The sequence below is a fragment of the Salmo salar genome, chromosome ssa05, assembly GCF_905237065.1.
Source record: "Salmo salar chromosome ssa05, Ssal_v3.1, whole genome shotgun sequence".
Classification (NCBI taxonomy): Eukaryota; Metazoa; Chordata; class Actinopteri; order Salmoniformes; family Salmonidae; genus Salmo; species Salmo salar.
In genome coordinates, this window is record NC_059446.1 from 72,311,680 (window position 1) to 72,332,001 (window position 20,322).

General features: G+C 45.9%; 1 protein-coding gene across 3 annotated transcripts in view; it reads right to left on the reverse strand.

The window, feature by feature from the left end:
• The window catches only part of LOC106592935 (chloride channel protein 1), a 68,045-nt gene that overhangs the window by 15,480 nt on the left and 32,243 nt on the right, over positions 1 to 20,322 (reverse strand). The window contains exons 1-22 of one of the 3 annotated variants that reach the window (XM_045718762.1): positions 18,379 to 18,509; positions 14,873 to 15,089; positions 14,634 to 14,765; positions 11,356 to 11,484; positions 11,063 to 11,196; positions 10,261 to 10,338; positions 9,034 to 9,112; positions 7,762 to 7,887; positions 7,520 to 7,604; positions 7,149 to 7,250; positions 6,388 to 6,472; positions 5,628 to 5,783; positions 5,364 to 5,433; positions 5,066 to 5,176; positions 3,526 to 3,739; positions 3,240 to 3,373; positions 2,763 to 2,917; positions 2,491 to 2,572; positions 1,997 to 2,076; positions 1,433 to 1,477; positions 1,178 to 1,282; positions 981 to 1,067 (exon numbers count right to left, since the gene is read on the reverse strand). In XM_045718762.1, the coding sequence (XP_045574718.1) occupies positions 981 to 1,067; positions 1,178 to 1,282; positions 1,433 to 1,477; positions 1,997 to 2,076; positions 2,491 to 2,572; positions 2,763 to 2,917; positions 3,240 to 3,373; positions 3,526 to 3,739; positions 5,066 to 5,176; positions 5,364 to 5,433; positions 5,628 to 5,783; positions 6,388 to 6,472; positions 7,149 to 7,250; positions 7,520 to 7,604; positions 7,762 to 7,887; positions 9,034 to 9,112; positions 10,261 to 10,338; positions 11,063 to 11,196; positions 11,356 to 11,484; positions 14,634 to 14,765; positions 14,873 to 15,089; positions 18,379 to 18,405 (2,433 nt within the window). In that variant the 5' untranslated portion in view covers positions 18,406 to 18,509. Of the gene's footprint in view, positions 1 to 980; positions 1,068 to 1,177; positions 1,283 to 1,432; positions 1,478 to 1,996; positions 2,077 to 2,490; positions 2,573 to 2,762; positions 2,918 to 3,239; positions 3,374 to 3,525; positions 3,740 to 5,065; positions 5,177 to 5,363; positions 5,434 to 5,627; positions 5,784 to 6,387; positions 6,473 to 7,148; positions 7,251 to 7,519; positions 7,605 to 7,761; positions 7,888 to 9,033; positions 9,113 to 10,260; positions 10,339 to 11,062; positions 11,197 to 11,355; positions 11,485 to 14,633; positions 14,766 to 14,872; positions 15,090 to 18,378; positions 18,510 to 20,322 lie in introns of those variants that run through there. The other 2 variants (XM_045718761.1, XM_045718763.1) reach the window with 2 other exon arrangements.

The following is a 20,322-nucleotide window of genomic DNA, read 5'->3' on the forward strand; positions in this document are numbered from 1 at the left end:
ACGGTGTGTTCAATAAAGACATGAAAACATATAATTGTTTGTGTGTTACTAGTTTAGGCAGACTGTGTTTGTCTATTGTTGTGACCTAGATGAAGATCAGATAAAATGATGACCAATTTATGCAGAAATCCAGGTATTTCCAAAGGGTTCACATACTTTTTCTTGCCACTGTAGCAGGGGATGTAAAGCCATAACACATACGTTGTTTTCAGCAGAACATTATGATCAATAATGTTAAAAGCTGCACTGAAGACTAACCAAACAGCTCCCACAATCTTTTTAGTATCAATTTCTCTCAGCCAATCATTAGTCATTTGTGTGAGTGCCGTACATGTTGAGTGCCCTTCTCTATAAGCGTGCTGAAAGTCAATTGTCTACTGTGAAATAGCATTGTCTCTGGTCAAAAATGTTTTTCAAACATTTAGTAAGGGTTGGTAGCAGGCTGATTGGTCGGCTGTTTGAACCAGTAAAGGGTGTTTTGCTATTCTTGGGTAGTGGAATGACTTTTGCTTCCCTCCAGGCCTGATGGCGCATGCTTTCCTGTAGGCTCAGTTTAAAGAGATGGCAAATAGGAGTGGCAATGTAGTCCGATTTCATCCTCAGTAATTTTCCATCCAAGTTGTCAGTCCCAGGTGGTTTGTCATTGTTGATAGACAACAATAATGTTTTTACCTCTTCCACACTCACTTTATGGAATTAAAAATGACAATGCTTGTCTTTCATAATTTGGTCAATTATGCATGGATGTGTAGGTTCAGAGTTTGCTGTTGGCATGGCATGCCTCAGTTTGCTAATCTTGGCAATGTAATTACTGTGACATCATCATCAGAGAACGATGACAGAGAGGCATGGACAAGCTGTGTGTCTGATGCTTCTACACTGCAGAAAAGGAAGACTCGGCATAGAGCCAGAGAGAGAGAGAAAGAGAGAGAGAGAAAGGGAGAGAGGAGAGAGAGAGCTTGTGTGATGTGTGATCTCACCTCCTTCAGTGCTACGACTCCCACCAGTTTCCCAATGCTGGTAACATAGGCATGACTGAGACCCAGCAAGGAGAACAAAGTGTGGGTCTGTCAAAGAGAGAGGGGGAGGCCTATTTGTCAATAACCTACAGCATGTAGTGTTTATAATGGCTTAAAGTGGCTACATAAGAGCACAAGGTGCTAGCTACAGTTGATACCTTGTGTAGGGAGGTTCTCTCCACCAGCTGAAAGGGGGAGGGATCAATCCGTATCTCCTCCATACTGATTGGCTTATCCAACTCTTCTTCTTCCCAGGCTTTGATCTGCATTAGCCAATCAGAGAGCAGAGAGGGCAATTGACAATATAAAGAGGGAATAATAATTGATGATGTTTGATTCTATTTGTGGAATCCTTTTAGAGCTACATAGGGGTTAGGGGTTAAAGGTTGATCAGGGTCAGTGAGACACATTACCTCCTCTGAGGACATGGTGTCGGTGAGTGGAGGTGGGGTGGATTCCTGGAGAGAGGAAGCGAGAGAGAGAAAGAGAAAGAGAGAGAGAGAGAGAGAGAGAGAGAGAGAGAGAGAGAGAGAGAGAGAGAGAGAGAGAGAGAGAGAGAGAAAAGAAGGAGTGTGAGATGGAGAGGGGGGGTGGTTCAGAGATTTTTCTTATTTTCTCCCTCCAGGTTTACAAAGTGACAGATCAGATGCCCCCTTGTGGTGCTATTTCTCCATCACACAGAATGACTAACCTGCTCATTACATATCACATCATACAATATATCAAGGTCATGCCATTGATGTGAGCGTGTGTCCCCTACTGGACAGAATGTGATATTGCTCCTCATTGAGCTACCAGAGGAAATTAGCTACCAGAGGAAAGCTTGAGGTTGATGTTGGGATTAGCACAGATCCAGGATCAGGTTGCCCTAACCCCAATCCAAACCTCAACCATTATGGGAATGAAAAACATTTTCTAATATATCTGACCCCCTATCAGTGGTTACAGCCAATCTCTATCTTGATATGGAATGATACCTGAGCTTCAGCCTGGCTGGTTGAGGAAGAGGAGAAGAGGCGCTGAAATATTCCCCTCACAGACTGGAGGGAACGCTTCTCTGAAAGACAGGACAGGACAGACATTTAGAAGTGAGTAAAATGGGTAAACATTCTCACTCCAACACATTCTCACTCCAACACTCACTCCAACACTTTTCTACAGAAGGTGCTGGTTAATTGTTGTAAACAAACCCCATGAGCAATCGATAGAACAGCAGGTCTAATATTGATTCTGCTGTATTGATTGCTTATTGTAGATACAGAATCTGGTTGTAGAGTAGTGGCCTAAGGGAACACACTTAATGTGTTGTGAAAAGTCTTATGAAATGTAATGTAATGTAATATTTTTTTTGCCTTGGCAGCAGCTAATGGGGATCCTAAATAAATAAAAATACAAACATGGATGCACTAGTAACAAAATAGCAATAGTGGGTGCATCCCAATTCTATGACATTTTGTGTGTGTCATGTCACCTGAGACGGTGTGATTGGTGGAGGACTCCTGTGGTTTGGGGGATGGGAGTGGCCTATTCTGTTCATCTTGTACTGGAGAGGTCTAGAGAACAGACAAAAGGGCTAACCAAGTTCATAACCAAGTATTACATGATCTTGTGGATAATTATAATGCATTATAAATGTGTTTATAAAGGCATTATAAGTATACTGATATTTATTCCTTTAATAAGTATAAAAAATATGATGCTATCGTTTAATCATTCCATCCATCCATCCTTCCATCCTGTCACCTCTCCTCCCTCCTCATCTACGAAAGTGAAGGACTCCCAGCCCTGGCCCAGTGACCCCTGACCCCTCTCAAAGACACGCCTCTCAGCCGAAAGCCACCAATCAGAGATGGCCTGCAGCTCTGTCCTCTCGATAGACCCCAATAGGATCATAGACTCTGAGGAAAGACGGGAGGAACAGGGAGAGAAAGAGAGTAGAGTGAGAGAGAAAGAGAAAGAGAAAGAGAGAGAGAGAGAGAGAGAGAGAGAGAGAGAGAGAGAGAGAGAGAGAGAGAAGAAAGAAAGAAAGAAAGAAAGAAAGAAAGAAAGAAAGAAAGAAAGAAAGAAAGAAAGAAAGAAAGAAAGAAAGAAAGAAAGAAAGAAAGAAAGAAAGAAAGAAAGAAAGAAAGAAAGAAAGAAAGAAAGAAAGAGAGGGATTTCAGTGGATGGATTTGTGTCATCTACGATGCATGGTATCAAACATTCTAGAACATGTCTCACCTTTGGAGTCGACCAGAGGGATGGTTTTGAGGGAGGTGGAGTCTAGCAGATAGCCCAGCTCCCGATAGGTCGACTGGGAGGACAGGAAGTTCACCTTCCGCACCATCATGTCCTCCACAAAGATGTTGTACTTACTGAGGGAGGAGAGAGGATATATGTGAACTGTGCCTGCTTGAGTCATAATAGCACACAAGGTTGCATGCACACTAGAACTGTTTGAGCCACAATGGCATACAGTTCTCTGCATAAACACTTATTAGAGCCATAATGGCGTCCGTTCCAGTACCTGATGTGTCCGAGGCTGAGCTCGGGGAGGTATGGCAGTTTCTTGACCTGGATGATGGAGTCATAGAGGGAGGGCTGCAGGCCCTGGGCCACCATGTTGGCCAGGATCACCGCCACCATCATGGGCAGGATGTGGGAGATCTGGCCTGTCAGCTCAAAACAGATCACAGCCGTGGACACCGTGTGGGTCACTGCCCCGGTCAGGGCCGCGGCACCTGGGATAAGGAGGGCAGGAGAGAGAAAGGGAGGGGAAGGAGAGAGGGAGGAAGGTAGGGGAAGGAGAGAGGGAGGGGAAGGAGAGAGGAAGGGAGAGAGGGAGGGGAAGAATAGAGGCAGGGAAAGGAGAGAGGAAGGGAGGGAGGTAGGGGAAGGAAAGAGGAAGGGAGGGAGGTATGGGAAGGAGAGAGGAAGGGAGAGAGGGAGGGGGAGGAGAGAGGGAGGGGAAGGAGAGAGGAAGGGAGAGAGGGAGGGGAAGAAGAGAGGCAGGGAAAGGAGAGAGGAAGGGAGGGAGGTAGGGGAAGGAAAGAGGAAGGGAGGGAGGTATGGGAAGGAGAGAGGAAGGGAGAGAGGGAGGGGGAGGAGAGAGGGAGGGGAAGGAGAGAGGAAGGGAGAGAGGGAGGGGAAGAAGAGAGGCAGGGAAAGGAGAGAGGAAGGGAGGGAGGTAGGGGAAGGAAAGAGGAAGGGAGGGAGGTATGGGAAGGAGAGAGGAAGGGAGAGAGGGAGGGGGAGGAGAGAGGGAGGGGGAGGAGAGAGGAAGAGAAAGTATAGAGGGAGGGAAGGAGAGATCAGGAGTCACGACAAGGCAGAAAGGGAAGGAGAGATGGTGTTAAATGACATCATTGTGTATGACAGGATAGTGGGCAGTCATTTTGATATGTATAGATTATAAATACATCACATGCGACTTGTAATAAGACTAAGCAATTGGCCTATTAAACCCTACTCCATAAAGATAATTAACAATATGCAAGAGACTATGGTTGAGTTACAGTAATAGACAATGAAGGAATGTCTGAGAATGGATTCTAAATAGAAGTGTATTTAATTACTTTGTAAAATGAATGGATTCACATACAAGGCATACAGCTTCAGTTACAAAGCATTAACAAGCATTACAAGGCATTATTCCAAGCATGGTCAGAGAGAGAGAGAGAAACCATAGCCTGAAAGGCCCTGCCCCAAAAGTTCATGGGGTGGAGAGAGAAAGAAAAGAATGAAAGTATCTCATCACAGCTGGTCAGGAGCAAATAAGAAAAAGAACAATGAACCTTTAATAAACATCTGAGTTGTTTGGACTCAAAACCTGAGATGTTGACCAATAGTATTACAGTAAAGTTAACATCCAATCAGATGTCAGACCTACATGATGTAACCTCTCAGAGGTGTGACAATGGGGGTTGGCAAGACCAACACAGAGAATGCTGAATTCCGAAGACAACACATAGCAAATTCTTGCATACAGCTGATAAGAAGAGTCCCTTCTGGGGCTGGGCTGCCCTACAACAGCAGCAAGGCAAGATGAGACTTCAGAGGAGACTCACCAATGACAGCATAGCCCCCGGGGAGGATGCGATAAACTATCCCATCAAACAGGATACCGTTTGGGAAGAGAGTGGCCATGATCTCCCCTACCAGACGCCCAAATGCTGCCCCTGGGGGAGAGGGGAGAGGGGAGAGAGAAAGGGGAGAGAGAGGAGAGAGAAAGGGGAGAGGAGATAGAAAGGGGAGAGAGAGGAGAGAGAATACTCAGTTGTGCTTTAGGACAGGTTTAAAGCATGTTTTAAACCTGATGTCTGATACATCTTGTTTAGATTCCCAGGTCTGATCTCAGCCTCTTACCCAGTATGAACACTGGCATGAAGGCTCCAGACGGGATGGGCATCGTCGTGGAAACAGCAGACATCCAGAACTAGAACATTGAGAAGGTATGTGAATGACAGAGAGACCTAATACAAATCCTTTATAGAATCTAATAGAGAAACAATGACAAGGTAAACTTCATGAGAACAAGGTTGCAACTCTTTTCATTTTGATTTAATAGCCTGACCACAGCATAATATGAGAAGAAAGGCCATGTGTTTTGTTCCATGATGGAGGACGTACCTTCATGACGAAGAAGAGGAGGAGGATGAGGAAGACGCTAACGTCGGGGTGCAGCCAGGCTGAGGAGCGCCCCAGTCCGGGGGGAAGGGCGGTGGCAGACAGTTTGGTCCAGGTGAAGTTATCAAACAGAGAGTTAATACACTCTCTAGGCATCAGCTGAACGGGGGGGGGAGTGAGAGACAGAGAGCGAGACAGAGAAAGAGAGAGATCATTAATTTATGACCCTCGTCACAGGTAGTAGAGAGTGAATTGCACTCAGTCATCACAATCAATCAATCAATCAATCAAACTGAAACTCAGCCTAAAACACAAAGAGCAAGCAACGCAGATGTAGAAGCACGGTGGCTAGGAAAAATTCCCTAGAAAGGCAGGAACATAGGAAGAAACCTACAGAGGAACCAGGCTCTGAGGGGTGGCCAGTCCTCTTCTGGCTGTGCCAGTGGAGATTAAAAGAGTTCATGGCCATTTAGACTAGATCGTTCTTCAAGATGTTCACACGTTCATAGATGACCAGCAGGGTCAAATAATAATCACAGTGGTTCTAGGTTATGACAGTGGTTATAGGTTATACATCTCTGCATGAGTGGGTATACAGTGGTGTTGAAAGATTTATTTATCCGTATCACCTTAAAACCGCACTACAAAACATTATAGTTAACAGGGTTGCTTACTTCAGCCTGTAGGCAATACATGGATTTATAAAAGGTTATTCTATAAGTCATGAACATAAACTCTTATAAGCTCAATAATGCTCTCTGACCTCTCCAGCCATGAACTGGCCGAATCCAGGAGGAAAGGTCAGGGTGGCGATGACAAACGTCACTGCACCTGGGTAGATTAACCGACTGAACACACACAATCGCGCAAACACACACGCATGCGCACAAATACAAAGACACGCGCACACACACACACACACACACACACACACACACACACACACACACACACACACACACACACACACACACACACACACACACACACACACACACACACACACACACACACACACACACACACACACACACACAATATTATTAAACAACTGGGATACGATACTCAACCGTTATAACAAACCACAATGCCATTACTTAAATGTGAAGCATTTTAGGGTAATAACGTAAATTGGCAGGAATCTCATCCCAGTTCATTGTCTGGCTGTCAGGCTGTTGAGTTCATGGCAGGACACCTCTACTGCTCTGCCCCTCCTAATGTGTGAGCTCAATGTACCTTGACTGGTGAGTGAATGGCTAAGTGAATGTCTCTAACTGAGTGAATGGCTGGCTGTTAAGCCATGCTTGTCTGGGTCAACGTCCTGTACCAGACTACTTTGTAAGAAGAGGCTACCCAAATGAACCTCATCTGGAATGGAATGTGGAAAGTGTCAGGGATCTGGGTAATAATGTCTGCTAAGCATTACAATTGTGAAGACATTTGAGTGAGTGTAACAGTGTGTGTGTACTGTGTGTGTGTACTGTGTGTGTATGTATGCAAGTGCGTGAGTGCGTGATGTCTCACTGCTTGGTCAGAAAGCGTGTGAGAGCCGTCTGTCTCCTCATCACTAGAACCACCTGTCTGTTCAGGTAGACAAAGAAGGCCCCCAGGAACCCACAGGAGATTCTACAACAGACAGACAGGGGACAGGGAGTCAGGAACCCACAGGAGATTCTACAACAGACAGACAGGGAGTCAGGAACCCACAGGAGATTCTACAACAGACAGACAGGGGACAGGGAGTCAGGAACCCACAGGAGATTCTACAACAGGGAGTCAGGAAGACACACACACACAAACCCATTGATCCCCACACCATCACAAAGTGGGTGAAGTTCAGTTGAAGACTGTAGGGTCAAAAAGGGGTGTGACGAATATTTACTAAGCGCTCTCACCCAATGATAGCAAAGGCTGGGAGCTCCTGCAGGTCAAAGGGAAAATCCATCCGGAAGTTGGTCCGGAAAAGAGCTGTAATGGTGACTGTGACAGGGATAGCGAGAGAGTGAGAGAGTGAAAGCCGATCCTATTCTAAAACACCTGGCATGAATATGACATCACCATGAGAGAAAAGGTGTACAGTGGGATTCAGTTGTTCTGGAGAGGAAATATGTGTGTGATGTGGTGCTGCCTGGCTTACCTGCATCTTTGTTCCACACAGACAGCACCCTGAATATGAAGGCACTGAAGGTGGCAGCGAAATACCCTCTCCAGTAATTCCTCACAGCAAAGTAGGTAGACGTGACCTCAATGCTGAACAACACCCCTGGAGAGGAGAGAAGAAGAGGGGAAGGACAAGAGAGAGAGAGAGAGGGATGGATGGATGGATGGATGGAGGGAGAGAGATAGATAGATTTGAGTTGAAGTGAGCAGAATGAGCACACACACACACACACACACACACACACACACACACACACACACACACACACACACACACACACACACACACACACACACACACACACACACACATACAAACACAGAATAGCTAAATACTCGAGAGCAAAATAAACATCAGAGCGAATCAGAGACATGACTGTAGGCAAGATGAATGGAGATTATAAAAGACAATATTTGAAAAGTAGAGACAAGCTTTAATGATTTTAGCTGAGTGTTTCCATTCTATGCTGAGGCTATCTCAGCACTGTAGATTACTGTTACAGGAAGGGGAGAGCAGTGGGGGGTTAGAGGGACAGAGAGGGATGTAGAGAGAGATAGAGGGGGTTAGAGAGAGAGAGAGGGATGTAGAGAGGGAGAGGGGGTTAGAGAGAGAGAGAGGGATGTAGAGAGAGATAGAGGGGTTAGAGGGAGAGAGAGAGGGATGTAGAGAAAGATAGACAGGGTTAGAGGGAGAGAGAGAGGGATGTAGAGAGAGATAGAGGGGTTAGAGGGAGAGAGAGGGAGAAGGATGTAGAGAGAGATAGAAAGTAGTGGGAATGACATGGAGAGGTATTCAGAAAGGTAGAGCAGGGGTTAAAGAGGAGGATAGGATTGTGAGAGTGGTATAGAAAGAGGTGTAGTGAAGGAGTGATAGTGGTATAGAAAGAGGTGTAGTGAAGGAGTGATAGTGGGGTAGAAAGAGGTATAGTGAAGGAGTGATTGTGGTATAGAAAGAGGTGTAGTGAAGGAGTGATAGTGGTATAGAAAGAGGTGTAGTGAAGGAGTGATAGTGGTATATAAATAGGTGTAGTGAAGGAGTGATGGGGTGTAGAAAGAGGTGTAGTGAAGGAGTGATAGTGGGGTAGAAAGTGGTATAGTGAAGGAGTGATGGGGTGAAGAAAGAGGTGTAGTGAAGGAGTGATAGTGGTATAGAAAGAGGTGTAGTGAAGGAGTGATAGTGGTGTAGAAAGAGGTGTAGTGAAGTACAGCAGAGAGGTCATAGTGTAGTGGCTAGGGAGTGATACAGTACCTCCTAGAGGAGTGCCGAAACAGCAGCCCACCCCCACGGCACAGCCCACTGTCAGAATGTCTGTGTAACCACAGGGGTTCTACTGACACAGAGAAGAGAGGGAGGAGAGAGGAGGAGAGGGAGGGAGAGGAGTCGAGAGACAGAGGTAGAAAATACAGAACAGCACAGCAGAGAACCGCCAAACCAACCAAGCTCACCAGAGAGTCACACAAGCCCTGAACAAATCATCAAAATAGACAGAGACAGAGAGAGACCAGACAGACAGAACAGGCTGTCTAGTCAATAGGACAAAATGCTCAGGCCATTGCATATAGAATTACATACAGCCAGCAATATTCATTATTCATTACACAGTTAATTCCATTCTATACAATACATTTCTATCTGTAACATTCTATGCATTGCACCCCACTGCTCCATAACCCCCAGGTCTCTGGTGCTGCCATGGAGAGGTGCATGTAGGGGTATGTGGGCGGGACTTGCCTCCCACGGGGGCGGCGAAGCAGGTGGCCACTCCCACAGCACACGCACATACCAGCAGGTCCTGGTTATGGGCACTGCTCTGGGGGCAGGGGTCCACGGAACAAACGAGAGGTGGTGGGTGGGTGGAGGGTGAGGGGATAAACAAGGGGGGAAAGAGAGAGCGGAGAGGGAGTGGGAGAGGAGAGGAAGGGGAGAACATGGGAGGCAGGGATGGGGAGGAGATGTGGGAAGGGAGAGAGGGAAGAGCGAGGGGAGGGGGGAGACAGAGACAGTCACGGGAGGTCAGTGTTAATACACATGCCAGACATAACCATCACACTATTAATACACAGACAATGTGTGAGGGAGGGAGAGAAAGAGACAAAGAGAGTGAGAGACATAGAGAAGAGAGAGAGAGAGAGAGAGAGAGAGAGAGAGAAAGAGAGAGAGAGAGAGGAGAGCGAGATAGAGAGGGGAGAGAGAGCGAGAGAGAGGGGAGAGATTGAACGAGAGAGAGGGGACAGAGAGAGAGGGAAAGAGAGAGAGAGAGAGAGAGGAGAGAGAGAGAGAGAGGAGAGAGAGACAGTCATAACAACAACAAGAACAAGATACTTAAAAAAGACACAATTAAGAGGACAGACATGACAGAGCGACAGCCTCACAGCCACATTCCATATTACTGTTATTACTCAGGTCAAATGTCATGCTAGTCAGAGTGGGGGTTGCTGGGAGTTGTAGTTTGTTTTGGTCAGGGTTTTGGCTTACCTCATACACTCCAGAGAAGATGGACATGATTTTACTCAGCACAGCAGCACAGATACTGGCAATGTGGACGAAGGGACCCTAGGAAGCATGGGAGGGAGGAGGACAGAGTCAGTCACACACTTGAGGTAGAAGTTGCCCTTCTCCAGTCCCCACAGATCTAGGATCAGATTACCCTTCCCTTAATCCTAATTCTTAACCATTAGGGGGATGAGAAAATACCAGACCTTATATCAGTGGTTGGGAAAATCTCCTGCTATTCACAGAGACAAAGAGCACAGAGCACAGACATGGACAATTTGCTCTGACTTGAATTCTTAACTAGGGCACATTGTATCAGCAAAGATGAATCATGATATAATTGCTTTGTTTGACAGTTGACCAGCCTCCATAAAGGGAAAATGTTGAGGAGTTGAGTATATTTGTTTCTGTCCCACAAGGAGGAGCAGAAAACACGACAGAAGATGGTTTATTATACTGCTCACTGGGAGAGAAGGAGACAGAAATGAGGAGAGGGGGAGGGCAGATACAGTAAGGGAGGAAAGTAAGGAAAGAGAGGAAGAGGAAGGGAAGAAGCAGAGAGATAAAAAGAGGGTGATATAATAGATACAGAGGAGAAAGAGGTCAGAGAGAGAGAAAGAGGTCAGAGAGAGAGAAAGAGAGAGAGAGGTCAGAGAGAGAGACAGAGAGAGAGAGAGAAAGGGATGGAGGGAGGGAGGAACTGGGGAGAGAAAGAGAGCGAGAGAGGGGAAGTGAGAGAGGGAGAGAGATAATAATAATAATTGGAGGAGATGAGAAGGTCCACCTCTTTCCCCACAGGCATGCCACTGCCCAGGCCGGCGGTCAGCCCGATGACTTTGGCCACAAAGGCTTTAAGAGTTAGATACTCCTTCAACACCACCCCTCGCAGAATGGTCTTCAGCTCAGGAATACCAGAACCTACATGAGACAGAACAACAGAGAGAATGTTGGAGAAAAAGAGTGATTGATAGGTAGATCCTGGAAACAGAGCAGTTATATCCCACTTATGTACTTTTGGGCAACCAGGTGGGAGAAAGAGATGGAGATAAGGAGAGCAACACTATGTTCAGTACCTACCTATGGCCTGAGGGGCGACTATGTTGCAGAAGAGGGAGGCGAACATGACGAGGACCATGGGGTAGACGACCCAGGCCAGGTACTGTATCAGGACATTCCCCCTCAGCTCCCTGTGCATCCACTTATACGCTGGGAGAGGGGAGAGAGGAGGAGGAGGAGGAGGAAGAGGAAGAGGGGAGATTGGAGCAGTGGGTTACAATCTTTAAAAAAAATGTTATATCTAGAACATAAAACAGGTCTTCGGCTGTTCCTATAGGAGAATCCTTTGAAGAACCCTGTTGGGTTCCACGTAGAACCCTTTCCACAGAAAAATAAAACCAAAAAGGGTTCTACCTGGAACCAAAAAGGGTTCTCCTATGGGAACAACCAAAGAACCCTTTTGAATCCCTTTTTCTGTGTGTAGCGCAGGGAAGAGCAGGGAGGAGCAGGGAAGAGTGTAGAGCAGGGAAGAGTGTAGAGCAGGGAAGGGCAGGGAAGTGTGTAGAGCAGGGAAGGGCAGGGAAGAGCAGGGAAGTGTGTAGAGCAGGGAAGAGCAGGGAAGCACAGGGAAGAGTGTAGAGCAGGGAAGAGCAGGGAAGAGCAGGGAAGTGTGTAGAGCAGGGAAGAGCAGGGAAGCACAGGGAAGAGTGTAGAGCAGGGAAGAGCAGGGAAGAGCAGGGAAGAGTGTAGTGCAGGGAAGAGCAGGGAAGAGCAGGGAAGAGCAGGGAAGGGCAGGGAAGTGTGTAGAGCAGGGAAGAGAAGGGAAGAGCAGGGAAGTGTGTAGAGCAGGGAAGAGCAGGGAAGAGTGTAGAGCAGGGAAGAGAAGGGAAGAGCAGGGAAACGTGTAGAGCAGGGAAGGTCAACATCTATACCCTTCAACATCGTCCCCACAGTGACCGTACGCACATATCCCAACCAGAAGCCATGGATTACTGGCAACATTCTCACTGAGCTGCTGCTTTCAAGGAGTGGGACACTAATCCAGATGCTTATAAGAAATGCTGCTACGTCCTCCGACTAACCATCAAACAGGCAATACAGGACTAAGATCGAATCCTACTACACTGGCTCTGACGCTCGTCGGATGTGGCTGGGCTTGCAAACTCTCACAGATTACTAAGGGAAACCCTGCCGAGAGCTGACCAGTGACACAAGTCTACCAGACGGCCACCCGCAGGTGGTGAGGGTAGGCAACAACACATCCGCCACACTGACGCTAAACACAGGGGTCCTCAGGGGTGCGTGTTCAGTCCCCTCCTGTACTCCCTGCTCACCCATGACTGCGTGACCGCGCATGTCTCCAACACCATCCTTAAGTTTCCCGATGACAAAACGGTGGTAGGCCTGGACGAAGAGACAACCTATAGGGAGGAGGTCAGAGACCTGGCAGAACAACCTCTCCCTCAATGTGGGCAAGACAAAGGACCTTATCGTGGACTACAGAAAACTGAGGGCAGAACACGTACCCATTCACATCGACATGGCTGTAGTGGAGCGGGTCAAGTTCCTCGGTGTCCAAATCACTAAGGCCCTATCATGGTCCAAATGCACCTACACAGTCATGAAGAGGGCACGACAATGCCTCTTCCCCCTCAGGCGGCTGAAAAGATTTTGCATGGGCCCTCAGATCCTCAAAAAGTTCTACAGCTGCACCATTGAGAGCATCTTGACTGGCTGCATCACCACTTTGTACGACAACTGCTCAGCATCTGACCCCAAGGCGCTACAGAGGGTAATGCATACAGCGTAGTACATCACTGGTGCCGAACTCCCTGCCATCCAGAACCTCTATACCAGACGGTGTCAGAGGAAGGCCCCAAAAATTGTCAAAGACTCCAGCCACCAAGTCATAGACTGTTCTCTCTGCTACCGCACTGCAAGCGGTACCGGAGCACTAAGTCTGGGACCAAAAGGGTCCTGAACAGCTTCTAACCCGAAAGCCATAAGACTGCTGAACAGTTAATCAAATGTTTGCACACTCACTAGACTCTACCCACACATACTACACTGACACACACACACACACACACACACACACACACACACACACACACACACACACACACACACACACACACACACACACACACACACACACACACACACACACACACACACACACACACACACAAGCTACATAAGCTCACACATACAAAACACACACACATGCATATGTATGGCAACTGCTCGGCATCTGACCATAAGGCGCTACAGAGGGTAGTGCGAACGGCCCAGTACATCACTGGGGCCAAGGTTCCTGACATCCAGGACCTATATAATAGGCGGTGTCAGAGGAAAGCCCGTTAAATTGTCAGAGACTCCAGTCATCCAAGTTATAGACTGTTTTCTCTGCTACCGCACGGCAAGCGTAACTGGAGCGCCAAGTCTGGGACCGAAAGGCTCCTTAACAGCTTCTACCACCAAGCCATAAGACTGCTGAACAGTTAATCAAATGGCCACCGGACAATTACATTGACCCCCCCCCCAGCTACTTGCTGTTTATTATCTATGGATAGTCACTTCACCCCTACCTACATGTACAAAATCACCTCTAACCTGTACCCCCGCACACTGACTCGGTACCGGTACCCCCTGTAGATATCCTCGTTATTGTTATGTTATTGTGTTACTTTTAATTTTATTTATTTTATACTTTAGTTTATTTGGTAAATATTTTCTTAACTCTTCTTGAACTGCACTGTTGGTTAAGGGCTTGTAAGTAAGCATTTCACAGTAAGGTCTACACTTGTATTTGGCGCATGTGACAAATACAGTTTGATTTGATTTGACACCGCACTCAAACACATAGACACACTTTCATGCAGCTGCTACTCTGTTTATTATATATCCTGATTGCCTAGTCACTTTTACCCCTACCTACCTGTTCATACAGTATTACCTTGATGACCTCAACTACCTGGTAGCCCTGCACTGGAACTGCTTGTATTTAGCCTCGTTATTGTTCTCATTGTCTTATTATTTCCTTTTTTATTTAGCAAATATGTGTCTTACTTTTTAACTCTGTATTGTTGGTTAGGGGCTCGTAAGTTAGCATTACTCTGTAAAGTCTACACCTGTGGTATTCTGCGCATCTCACTAATAACATTTTATTTGACTTTATTTGACTTACCTAGGCGGTAGGGACTGGGGGTTGACTTGAGATTGAGTAGCAGGCCTAAATTGAGCTCAAATAGCTCATGATATTGATCCTCAGTTTTTATCCTGTCTTGTATGGCCATCTAGTGAGGGTACCTGGCATGCTACAGCCACAGTGGATTATGGGGACTGTAGTCATGTACCTTGTAAGCTCTTGGCACTGGTGTAGTCCATGCTCCAGCTGACCAGGGCCATGGTGAGTCCCAGCAGCACCAGGAAGATCCAGTCCTCCCCCAGCTTGGTCACGATGTATCGCTGTATACGAGCCACACAGTCTGGAACAACACAATAAGCTATATTACTGTATGTGTTTAGGCCTCAATATAACTTTTACCAGGGGTTATTTACAGTGATGTAGCTAGAACTAGTCCTTGTCTCTCACCTTGGCATTTGGAGTAGGGGCGGGGCTTCTTTGTGGAGGAGGTGTGGCTGAGATATGACTCCATGGTGACGGTGTTGTGATGTCGTTGGCCACGCCCCCGTCTGGCGTTGACCATGTTGTTTTCTCCTGTCTGTTTCCTCCATTGTCTCTCTGTCAGCAGCCGTGTGGCTTCCCGCCTGGCAAAGCTACCCAGTTGTTCCCTGTACTCCCCGTAGAGCTGGACAGAGCAAAGACTTCATTACCCAGGAAGCAATGTTGAATCTACATTACATTACCGAGAAGGCTCAGCGGGTTCCCTCTACTCGCCCATGGACATGGATAGAGCAGGATACTACATATAATTACCAAGAGCACCTCCCTGGATAGAGCAAAGACTATATAGTATTACCCAGAAAGCCTTGCACTTTCCTGGACAGAGCAGACTTCATTACCCAGAAAGCCTTCTAGTTCTCTTCATTACCAAGAGGTTCCCTAGGCCTTCTCCCCATAGAGCTGAACACTGAGATCAAAGATGACATTACCCAGAACCCCTTGCAGTTTCCTGTACAGAGCAGACTTCATTACCAAGAAAGCATTGCAGCTTTCTTCACTACCAAGAGGCTCCCTGTAGGCCTTCTCCACATAGAGCTGAACACTGAGATAAAAGATTACATTAGCAAGAAAGCCCAGAAATCCCCAGGATGCAGTAGGGTTTTTTAATGTGTTGCATCGTCTTGAATTTGAGGTTAGGGAAGAAAGGCAGATGAGAGAGAGAGGAAGTGATTGGGAGTGGGAGGGCGAGAGAATCAGAGGAAATTAAAAGGGGGATCATAAATCGGAGCGGTGGAGAAAACTGGATCCCGCACAGTGGGATAGCTGGAGATAACGAGGTAGAGAGGGAATGTGCGGCGTGTCTGTAAGGGATACACACCAACCTGAATACCCTGCCGCAGGCCAGAAATAGACAAAACGGGCCAAGAGATCGGAAAAACCCCTCCCTGAGTGGAAGCTGGGCTGGACAGGAGCCAGGTTGCCAGAGGAAGAGATCCCAGGAAGACAGAACATTCCACACCTTCCTCTTCCAACACACATGCACGGATGTACTCACGCACGCACGCACGCACGCACGCACGCACGCACGCACACACACACACACACACACACACACACACACACACACACACACACGCACACACACACACACACACACACACACACACACACACACACACACACACACACACACACACACACACACACACACACACACACACACACACACACACACACAGGAGCTGCTCTAGGATCCGCTTTCACCACCCCACTCCTAATTAACCTACACAGGCTATAAAACACACCTGGACCTGGACCTGTGCTTCAAGACAAGTTACGCTTACACCTACAGTATATCTGCATACCACTAAGTTGCAACGCATGAGTCTAAATCAGTGGAAGAACTAAATCACTGGCGCCAGACAGTCCTGTATCAGGTTCTCACAGGAGAGGAAAGCTGATGCAACCAACCAGGAGGCGTACTGACAACCATGTCAGATGATACCAGGGTTGTGGAGAAATCCAATTTGATTTGATAGGAGAATTTACATTGAATTCAATTCGGATTTCAACACGTTTGGACTGTTGGAATTAGAATTTAATTTAAATTGTAAAAACATGTAATCTTTAGAATTTAATTGGAATTCAATATTTGTGCATTTCCCAGGTAGTATCCAAAAATTGACAGCATGATTTGTTTTAAATAATTTCAACTTGTATTTCTATATTTCCAGTATAGCTAAGCTGTATGAACAGTGGCATCATGAAAGCCTGAAGGAATTATATTGGAATTGGAATTTGTGGAATTGTCTGGTATAATATTGAATTGGGAATTTAATTCTTGAAATTTACATAACATTGGAATTGAGCAGAATTGACATTTTGTTTGAATTCAAATTGGAATTTGTGGAATTGTCTGGTATAATATTGAATTGGGAATTTAATTCTTAAAATGTACTTGAATTGTAATTGAGAATAATTGAAATTTTCTTTGAATTCAAAGACTGACCTGGAATTAGATTGGAATTTGTGGAATTAACCGGAACCCTGGCTGATACAGGTGCAACTGTTGTTCATTTCAAAATGGCTTTGTATATTTATGTAGAGTAAAAGCATTAACGATGTAACACTCTAGTGATTTGTGTTTCACTGTTTACCCACCTCACCTGTGTTTGTCATCTGTTTCTAATTCTCTTCATTCAAAGACTCAATCATGGACACTCTTACTGACAGTTGTGGCTGCTTTGTGTGATGTATTGTTGTCTCTACTTTCTTGACCTTTGTGCTGTTGACTGTGCCCAGTAATGTTTGTACCATGTTTTGTGCTGCTACCATGTTGTGTTGCTACCATGTTGTTGTTATGTTGTGTTTCTACCATGCTGTGTTGTCATGTGTTGCTGCCTTGCTATGTTGTTGTCTTAGGTCTCTCTTTATGTAGTATTGTGTTGTCTCTCTTGTGATGTGTGTTTTGTCCTATATGTATATTGTATTTAAAAGAAAATGTATCCCAGGCCCCGTCCCCGCAGGAGGCCTTTTGCCTTTTGGTAGGCTGTCATTGTAAATAAGAATGTGTTCTTAACTGACTGCCTGGTTAAATAAAGGTTAAATAAAAAAATAAAACAATTTCTAGGGGCAATGTCTAGGCTACTTTGAGGGATTCATTTTTTGTGAACAATAAACGGTCAACAACAATAACGCTGAACTGCCTTGTGCAATGTTTCACCTTGGTTTAACCTCTCTTGACTCATTCCCCATAGGGACCCTTCCCTATACCCTAATAGGGTGATGGAATTACAGGCTATAGTGAGGCTGGTGTTAAACACATCTAATGTTGCCCACTGTTCTTGAACACACCTCTTAAAATGTATTTTGATGTTTTTAAAGTCCTATAGCAAATGTTACTGCAAGTGAGCAAGCTACCTCTACTATCTGTTCATTCCTATTCAAAACAACACTGTATTATATCCAGAGGCTTATGGACTGCCATGCAACAAGCATTTACTCAGTTGTTTTCATTCTGACACTTACACTGTAATAGCTGTACTAACAGTGGATCTATAATTAATTAAGATAAAAAACAAGTAAAACACTGATGTCTTGCCAGGGCAAGCTGACTTAAATGTTCCCTCTCTTCAGGAAGCAATAGACATTATGCTGTATTGATCACATGAACATACAGTAAGTACACATACTTTTGGTCCCCTAAAATGGGGGGACGATGTACAAAAAGTTTTGTTCTTTTTACACGGTTCAGCGGATATGGATGAAAACACCCTCATATTAAAGCTGACAGTCTGCACTTTAACCTCCTAGTAATTGTATCATTTCAAGTCCAAAGTGCTGGAGTACAGAGCCAAAACAACAGAAAATGTGTCACTGTCCCAATACTTTTGGAGCTCACTGTATAACCCCTCAAAAGATACATACGCATTTAACAGCTTAAGATAAATATATAATGTTGTTGCATACAGTACCTGTTCTGTGTCTGCTTTCTTGGGCATTCTTTAATGGGACTGTTCTCTCCCTGTCCTACAGTTTTATATGGGACTGTAATACCAGGTCAACACTAAACATTAACAACACAACACTATCAATCTGGGATGAACAAACAGGCAGGACTGGCAAAAAAAGAGGAACCTTGGGAGTGATGACAAAAAGGAGAGGGGGAGACAGAGGGTGAGAGACAGACAGTACGATAGATCGAGAGATCAATAGATAAGAAACGGAATTAAATAATGAATCAACCACGGGGTGAAACGAGTATCTCTCTCTAGAGAAAGAAAGAGAGAGAAAAAGAAAGAGAGACAGCGTGAGAGAGTCTGAGACTTGTGATACATCTATTACTGAGAGCTTGTCACTCTCCATCTGTCAGCCTGTGTTTGTCCTGTGTCACTGTGTGACCCTGTGTGTGGAGTCATACACTGTACACTCCACTCAATACACTGATAACACAGTCACTACTATTCCACACACATACTCACCATGCCAAAGGACTCAATACGCACAGAGCCAGAGAGAAACTAGCTCAGGGTTCAATCTTACCCATTTTGTTATATTGAAATACATACAAGTGGTATCCAAGAAACACTCACTTCTAAAGCAACCTGATGTGAGAGTTGTAAGGGCCTCTATGTGCCTCAACTAGAAGTTTAACAGTCAATCACCATGTACATCAGTAACAACATTGAACGGAAGGAAGAGAGGAGGTATAGAACAGCTTAGAATGAACGAGGAAGACACTTTCTAATGACTTTAGGGGGGAGAGCTGGAGAGAGGGAAAGAGAAGTAGATAGAGAGAAAGAGAGATAGAGAGGGGTCGCGAAAGACTCGGAGAGAGAGAGTGGGGGGTGTAGAGAGAGACTCAAGGAGAGAAAGAGAGAGAGAGAGAGAGAGAGAGAAGAGAGAGAAAGAAAGAGAAGGATAGAGAGAGAATCAGGGAGAGAGTGAGAGGGGTAAAGATAGACTCAGGGAGAGAGTGTGATAGAGAGAGGGGTAGAGAGAGACAGCGTGAGAGAGAGAGAGAGAGAGAGAGAGAGAGAGAGAGAGAGAGAATAGGGGTAGGGGTAGAGAGGGAGACTTAGGGAGAGAGAGAGAGAGAGAGGTGTAGAGAGAAACTCAGGGAGAGAGAGAGAGAGAGAGAGAGAGAGAGCGAGAGAGAGAGAGAGAGAGAGAGAGAGACAGAGAGAGAAAGACAGACAGACAGATAATATATTTCACTTGATTTGGCAATGTAAACATATTTTTCCCATGTCAATAAAGCCCCCCCATTGAATTTAATTGAGAGAGCTAGAGAGAGAGAGAGAGAAAGAGGGGTAGAGAGAAACTCAGGGAGAAAGTGTGTGAGAGAGAAAGAGAGAGAGAGAGAGAGAGAGAGAGAGAGACAGACAGACAGACAGACAGACAGACAGACAGACAGACAGACAGACAGACAGACAGACAGACAGACAGACAGACAGACAGACAGACAGACAGACAGACAGAGGGGTAGAGAGAGACTCAGGGAGAGAGTGTGTGAGAGAGAGAGAGAGAGAGAGAGAGAGAGAGACAGACAGACAGACAGACAGACAGACAGACAGACAGACAGACAGACAGACAGACAGACAGACAGACAGACAGACAGACAGACAGAGGGGTAGAGAGAGACTCAGGGAGAGAGTGTGTGAGAGAGAGACAGACAGACAGACAGACTGACAGACAGACAGACAGACAGACAGACAGACAGACAGACAGACAGACAGACAGACAGACAGACAGATAGACAGACAGACAGACAGACAGACAGACAGACAGACAGACAGACAGACAGACAGACAGACAGACAGACAGAGTGGTAGAGAGAGACTCAGGGAGAGAGTGCAGAGAGACAGACAGACAGACAGACAGACAGACAGACAGACAGACAGACAGACAGACAGACA